Raw genomic sequence first — 7,768 nt, forward strand, 5'->3', positions numbered from 1 at the left:
CCTAACCATAAGAGGCTAAGCCAAACAGTGTGTTTATTTTTCCCAAACATTACTGATAATATGAGTACTATGAAAGATTTATATTATGGAAAAAGTAAAGCTGCAAAGACATATTGGAAAAATGGGATTTACATTAAAAAGGGAGTAACATGTTTAAAGGAGCTGAGGTTATGTGTAAGGAGAAGACTTTCTAAGATCTAAGAAGTGCGGAAAGCCTTCAGCCTCTATGTATCCAGTTGCTGTCTACAGGAACCGAAGCTGAGAAAACTCACTGTGACTATCACTGTCCAGGGTGTGTGCTTTGCCTGAGTCTGTTGAAATTTATTTGTTTTTACTGTTGCCTTAATGGAAGTGTAACTGGGAGTCAGATTAATTAGGGGAGCTAGGAGCTATCATAGTAGTAATTTGCAGACTTATGTATGTGCTTAAAATCATTTATTTTATTAATAAATGTTTAATTTAGTTTTGTAAAAAAACCTCTAAGTCTTAGTGGGCTCATTACTACTGAATTCAAGGCACACATCTCCAAATAAAGTACAAATTGCAAAACAGCTGTGGCAGCTGTTTCAAGTTTCCCTCCGGGATTTGAGCAGCTCAGCATTTACCATCCACTGTGCCATTACAGAGAAAATTTGACATTTATATTCATTTTGGCAGGAAGAACGTGGAGAGACAATAGAGAATAAGGGGTATAATAGTAAAGGAGGTGCAGGAGCAGAGGGGCCTGGGCATGTATGTGCATAACTCATTTAAGGTGGCAGAACAGGTTGAGAGAGCAGTTAATGAAGTATACAGCATCCTAGACTTTATTGATAGGGGCATAGCGTATAAAATCAAGGAAGTTATGGTAAACTTGTTTGGAACACTGGTTCGGCCTCAGCTGGAATAGTGTGTCCAGTTCTGGGTGTCACATTTTAGGAAAGATGTGAACACATTAGAGATAGTGCAGAAAAGATTCACAAAATTGGTCCCAGGGATGAAGATCTTTAGTTATGTAGATAGATTGGAGAAGTTGGAATATTTTCCTTGAAAAGAGGGTCGAGAGGAGATATGATAGATGTATTCAAAATCATGAGGGGGCCTGGACAGAGTAGATGGGGAATAATTGTTCCCATTGGTTGAAGGATCGAGAACAAGAGGACACAGATTTAGGGTAATTGGCAAAAGAAGCAATGGAGACATGAGGGAAAACATTTTTACACAGTGAGTGGTAAGGATCTGGAAAGCATTCCCTGGGAGTGTGGTGGAAGCAGGTTTAATCGTGACATTCAAGGAGGAATTGGATTGTTACTTGAAAAGGAAAAATGTGCAGGGCTAAGGGGAGAAAGCAGGGGAGTGCACTAGGTAAATTGCTTGTACAGAAAGCTGGTGCAAATACAGCATGCTGAAAGGTCTCCCTTCATGCTGTAGCAATTCTGTGAATCTGTGATATTTATATTACAGAAAGAGTGATGTAACGAGGTGCACAAAATGTTCCAAATTACATATAAATGTATTTCAGTGTCATCTCATCATCAGCAGAGATATATCTGTGCTCTTTCAATTCTGACTTCTTCAGCATTCCTGATTTTAATTGATCCACCAATGGAGGCTATGCTTTCAGCTTCCTCAGTCCTAGACTCTGGTATCCCCTACCAAAACCTCTCTGCTTCTCTTTCCTTCTTTAAGAAATACCTTAAAACCTACCCCTTTGACCAAGCTTTCTCCACTGCCTTCATATCACCTTATGCAGCTGGTGTCACATTTTGTTTGATTAGGAATAGGCAATAAATGTTGGCCTTGCCAGCAATGCTCACATCTCAGGAATGAATTTTTAAAAACACTCCCATCGTGCCTTGGGATTACATTAAAGGCACTATTTAAATGAAAATTGTTGTTACTGAGAATTGGAGCATCATTAATACTTGCAATTTTGTTCATACTGATACAGAGTACAAGCAGTCTGATGTGATCTACAACAGGGATTCTCAACTGTTGGTCTGCGAGGTATCTGGCAAAAATAAATTCCCGCAGGATGATCGCTGAATGATATCCGGGTCTGCCAATGGAAACCACTGCTTGACCCCAGATGGCCGTGGTCACTGGTTCACTACGTTGGCAAGGAGACAGCGTCCAGTCTCAGCAGACATAACAGGACAAGAGGAAAAGCGAGAGCTGGTTGGCCGTCAACAACATCGGTCTCATCAGCACTCTATCAGCTCCAGCAACACCTTCCCAACCTTAGTGATAGTTTACTAACTTCAGTATAACTCTACCAACCTCAGTGAATGCTTGCTAAACTCAGTGACAGTCTACTAACTTCAGTATAGCTCTCAAAATTTACAACAGTCTTCTGACTTAAGCAGAACTCTACTAACCACGGAGGCAGTCTTAACTTCATGATAAATCTAGCAACCTCCGTACCAACCTATGAACTTCAGTAAAACTCGGCAGAACCTGACCAACCTCAGCCTCATTAACACTCAGCTTCATTAACACTCAACCAAAATAAAAACAGCAGGATCAAGATAAATTACAAAGAACAAAGAAATATTGTTGTAAATGAATCATAGGTACCAGATAGGGATAAATTTTTAATTTGATACTTCCACACCTTGACAAAATTGTTGTTCAGCACCAGCTACAAGTTTTGCATTAATAAAAACAATAACAATAAATATGTTTAATCGTATAACTCGTCGTTATACAGGAAGAATGCTTGCACTGTGTGACAGGGGATCTGAAGAATTTTTATCACTTGGGGGAAGGACGCCTCAAAGCAAAAAGGTTGAGAATTACTGGCTTACAAGGTTTCTGTCTGCATTAGAATTGAGTGCCAAAAATACTAGAGCTGTGGGATGAGGGGGGGAGGGGCGATTGGAAAACGATCAAAGAATTAACTGGTACTTCTATACACCTTAATTTATTACCTACACGTGTGATCTTCTAACTTTATATTCTGCTTGAAACATTCCCAATATAATGCAGGGACGAGCGGTCAGAGTAGATGTGGTAGATTTCCTTTCCTGAAGAAAATCAATGAACCAGTTGGATTTTTGCAACAAGGTAGGGTCACTTTCTGGTTCTAGACCAAATGACCAGATTCAGAGAATTCAATTTCACAACTTGTTCTGAACACTTGACCTCTGGATTGCTAGCCCAGTATCATAACCAACAGGTTTGTGCCCAGGTTACAGTACCTTTTCTTGTTTGAAGTATTTTAGGGTACCCAGATGAATACTTATTTAGTAAAGATCAATATTTACATTTATAAGAGTCTCAAATCCTGACTTCACACTAGGCCAGTACAAAAGTTTGAGGTTTTGGTACTTTTAAATCTTAATTACATAATAAGCATAATTTTAATACCTTCAAACTATTGAGAAGATGGTTACTTGAATTTGCTTACTACAGTTGGTGATAAAAATTAGCTCCTGGAGTTGCCCTGAAGACCCAGTTAGTAAACACGGAACATAATTGTGGCGTTAAGTAGCTCAGCCACGTTTAATCGTTGGTCCAAGCTGAGTAAACTGATGGCAACTGGGCAGCAGCAGGAGCACCTGGCCTCAGGGCCTCTGATTTAAGCAACACAAAAATAAGCCTGACCACCACTGTTCCGAAGCAGAGTCATATTGTGCTTGAAATGTTGACCCTATTTCTCTCTCCACAGATGCTGCCACGCCCGCTGAGTTTCTCCTCACACTTTCTGCTTTTATTTCTGACTACAACTGGAATGGGCTCATGTTATGGTCTGGGGAAGAACTGAATCAGGTTCAGGTGTGATGCACTACATAGTTAAATATACTCAGCAGTCGCTGTGACAGCTCACGCGTGAATAAAAGTCATTTGGACGAGATATTGGTGAGCAACCAACACCTTTAACAATGCAAGCCAGCAGCAGCCGTCAATGAATTCAAAGGGGAGAGCTTTTCATGGAAGAAAATGGTTCTTACTAAAAGATGGTGGAGAACTTCATGTCCCTCCAGATAGCGGAGAACTCCTCATAGCGCACGCTTTCAGTCTGCTGAAAACGCAACAGCAGCCTCTCAAAATCAGTCTTCAAACCTGCTGTCAATGTCATGATTTCTGCAATGTCTCCAGTCACTGATAGTCTGTGAGCAAACAAAGATCAGACCATTAAAGATATATAAGATGGGGAAAAAGCACTGAATATATTGTGTGCATAAAACATGGCTTACCTACTTTTCAAAACACAGTGGAACCTCACTGGATAAGCTTGTTGAGGCAGAGTAGTTGAGCCACACAGATCACAAAGGTTCAACTGCAGACTGTGCCCAGACAGCTTGTAACAACCAGAGGAGCTGTGAATAGTAACAGCAGAGTATGGGTGAGCCATTCAACTGACAAAGTTGTACATTGCTAGCCTGCCATTGAGTTAGCTGACTTTGGTGTTTCTGGGTTAAGGAGGAAAACAAAAAAAAAAATTAACCTAGGTTTCCTATCTAGCAGTCACTATGGAAGTGAGTGTCTTAGCGCTGGGTGACTTGAAAATGTCTGCCACTATTGCAATTTGATGAATCAACTAAATGCAGAATTTATACACAGTTAGCCTGCTAACTTGTCCCTCAAGATGGAACACCTCACTTCTCCATGATGTAGCTTGAGCATCACCACAAATTCAAAATAAAGAAGATTGTCATCTATCAAGAAAATCTCAATTAACAACAAGTAAAAAGATGTGACCATGGTCTTTGGTATTGCGCACATTCTCAGGTCATTTTCTAAGCAAGGTTACAACCATTGGCCTTGTTGGGTACATGTTGAACTAACATGTTAGATAGCACAATGTTATCAAGTGATGGGACATGGGCTTAAATCCCAAAATTAGTCATTAAGTTTGGAAGTAAAATAAAAGGCATACCTTTCCCTGACCCCACCCTGCCAACACTTAGAAAAATGGAAAGGCATGTAATCAATACCATCCATTAATCACAGAAAGCAATAATATGATATTTAAATTAGCACACATTTTAGAGGCATGAATTCCCAATGTAAAAATGTCAAGTTATCAATAAATAACAATGGCAATAGGCTATTATCATTGTCATGTCTGCAAATGGCACCTTAAAGGGATTTTCAATTTTAAACTGAGGATTGGGGTGTCCTGGGTCACAAGCGTGCCACTTTTTAAAAAAAATATTGCAGATGTTGGAAATTAGAAAATGCTGGAAGCATTTATCACTCAACCTCTGTGGAGAGAACAGAGGAGTTAAAGTTACAGGTGCAGAACCTTCGAGATCCCAGTTTCAAAGAAGAGAACACGTACAAAACTTTTAACTTGCCTGTTCATCTCCACTGATGCTAAACACTGTTAACCTGTTCATTACCGACCAAACCAATCACATTCATTACCTGTCCCCAACTGACACAACAAAATGCCACAGCATGGAATAAAACACATCATGGACAGTGAAAACTGCTCTCATGTTTACCTTTCAGAAATGGTCTTAAATGTAAACTGGAGATTGTAACAGGGGGTTTGGGGCCGGGGAGGAGGTAAAGAATCAACATGACAGAATTCAGCAAATCCAGGCACGTGGCTCAGGTGATGTGGAATTTAAGACAGTTGCAGCTGGGCATCAAGAAGCTGTTTTAAACTGTGTCCCCGGTAGGAATGGTGCCAGCGCCCCAAGGACCGGGCCACAGACCCACAACCGCGCCCCGAGCCTCCCACCATCCCCGGGCCCGCAGCTCCCAATGTGGCCTCGACTTACCGTGTGTGCACCGGGATCCCCGGGATCGGCTCCACCTCAGGCCCCCGGGATCAGCTCCACCTCAGGCCCCTGGGATCCCCGGGATCGATTCCACCTCAGGCCCCCGGGATCACCGGGATCGATTCCACCTCAGGCCCCCGGGATCGATTCCACCTCAGGCCCCCGGGATCGATTCCACCTCAGGCCCCCGGGATCGGCTCCACCTCAGGCCCCTGGGATCTCCGGGATCGATTCCACCTCAGGCCCCCTGGATCTCCGGGATCGATTCCACCTCAGATCCCCGGGATTAGCTCCACCTCAGGCCCCCGGGATTGGCTCCACCTCAGGCCCCCGGGATCCCCGGGATCGATTCCACCTCAGATCCCCGGCATTAGCTCCACCTCAGGCCCAGTTACCAGGCCCCAGCTGAGCCGCCTTCCTCCAATGGGGCAGTTCCAACGACGGCACCTCCGAGCGACCAAACACTGGAAGCGCTGTCCCGTTTCCGGCCTCTAGGGGGAGCACAGAGCAAATTAAAAAGCAAACTGATCAAATCTGTGTTCAAATCAACCCATGCCAACAAAAGTTATTTGAAGCAGGACAAAGATTAACCAACACCTTTTTAAAAGATATAGGCAAAATAAATTGTAATACAAACTGCAAAAGCTACTTTTTAAAACTTGCTAAGAGGATGTGGGCATCACTTCCATTTATTGCCTATCCCTAATAGCCTTGGAGAAGGTGGTGATGAGCTGCCTTCCTGAACTGCTGCAGTGTATGTGATGTAGATGCACCCACAGGGCTGTTAGGCAAGGAGTTCCAGGACTTTGATCCAGCAACAGTGACATATTTCCAAGTTAGGATGATGTGAGGGTTGGAATGTGAGCTTACTTGCGAATGGTGGTGTTCCAAAGCCTCTGCTGCGTTTCTTGGGGGTAGAGGTTGCAGGGTTGGAAACTGCTGTCAAAGGAGCCTTGCCAACTTGGTGCAGTGCATTTTGTAGATGTTACACAATGCTGCCATGAAAATTGTATACCGGTGGCGAAGTGAGTATTTAATGTGGTGGGTAGGGTGCCAATCAAGTGGGCTGCTTTGTCTTGGATGGTGTCGAGTTCTTGATTAGGAGCTGCACCCACGCAGGCAAGTGGAGAGAATTCCAAAACAAAAACAAAAATTAAAATACCTGGAAAAACTCAGCAGGTCTGACAGCATCTGTGGAGAGGAATACAGTTAACGTTTCGAGTCCGTATGACTTTTCAACAGAACTAAGGAAAAATAGAAGAGAGGTGAAATATAAGCTGGTTTAACGGGGGGATGGGACAGGTAGAGCTGGATAGAGGGCCAGTGATAGGTGGAGATTGCCAAAAGATGTCATAGACAAAAGGACAAAGAGGTGTTGATGGTGTTGATGGTGGTGATATTAGCTAAGAAATGTGCTAATTGTGACATTAAGAGTAGAAAGCAGGACGAGCAAGGTACAGATAGCCCTAGTGGGGGTGGGGTGGGAGGAAGGGATCGAAATAGGCTAAAAGGTAGAGATAAAACAATGGATGGAAATACATTTAAAAATAATGGAAATAAGTGGGAAAAGAAAAATATATATAAATTATTGGAAAAAAGAGGGATCGGAAAGGGGGTGGGAATGGAGGAGAGAGTTCATGATCTAAAGTTGTTGAACTCAATATTCAGTCCGGAAGGCTGTAAAGTGCCTAGTTGGAAGATGAGGTGTTCCTCCAGTTTGCGTTGAGCTTCACTGGAACATTGCAGCAGGCCAAGGACGGACATGTGGGCATGAGAGCAGGATGGAGTGTTGAAATGGCAAGCGACAGGGAGGTCTGGGTCATGCTTGCGGTCACCCAGTCTGTGTTTCGTCTCTCCAATGTAGAGGAAACCGCATTGGGAGCAGTGAATGCAGTAGACTAAATTGAGGGAAGTGCAAGTGAAGTGCTTCTTCACTTGATAGGAGCTCCTCACACACCGCTTCCTGTAAGGACTCCATCCCATTCTCTCAGTTCCTTCGCCTCCGTCGCATCTGTTCTGATGACGCCACTTTCAAAAACAGTTCCTCTGACATG

General features: G+C 43.1%; 1 protein-coding gene across 6 annotated transcripts in view; it reads right to left on the bottom strand.

The window, feature by feature from the left end:
- Positions 1 to 6,179, bottom strand: part of snapc1b (small nuclear RNA activating complex, polypeptide 1b) — a 32,795-nt gene extending 26,616 nt beyond the window's left edge. For 2 of the 6 annotated variants that reach the window (XM_078562254.1, XM_078562250.1), the window contains exons 1-3: positions 5,715 to 5,837; positions 4,183 to 4,301; positions 3,933 to 4,091 (exon numbers count right to left, since the gene is read on the bottom strand). In XM_078562254.1, the coding sequence (XP_078418380.1) occupies positions 3,933 to 4,060 (128 nt within the window). In that variant the 5' untranslated portion in view covers positions 4,061 to 4,091; positions 4,183 to 4,301; positions 5,715 to 5,837. Of the gene's footprint in view, positions 1 to 3,932; positions 4,092 to 4,178; positions 4,302 to 5,714; positions 5,843 to 5,917; positions 5,963 to 6,094 lie in introns of those variants that run through there. The other 4 variants (XM_078562251.1, XM_078562252.1, XM_078562253.1 and 1 more) reach the window with 4 other exon arrangements.
- Between the last annotated feature and the right edge of the window lie 1,589 nt (positions 6,180 to 7,768).

This window comes from Cetorhinus maximus, chromosome 18 (genome assembly GCF_964194155.1).
Source record: "Cetorhinus maximus chromosome 18, sCetMax3.hap1.1, whole genome shotgun sequence".
NCBI lineage: Eukaryota > Metazoa > Chordata > Chondrichthyes > Lamniformes > Cetorhinidae > Cetorhinus > Cetorhinus maximus.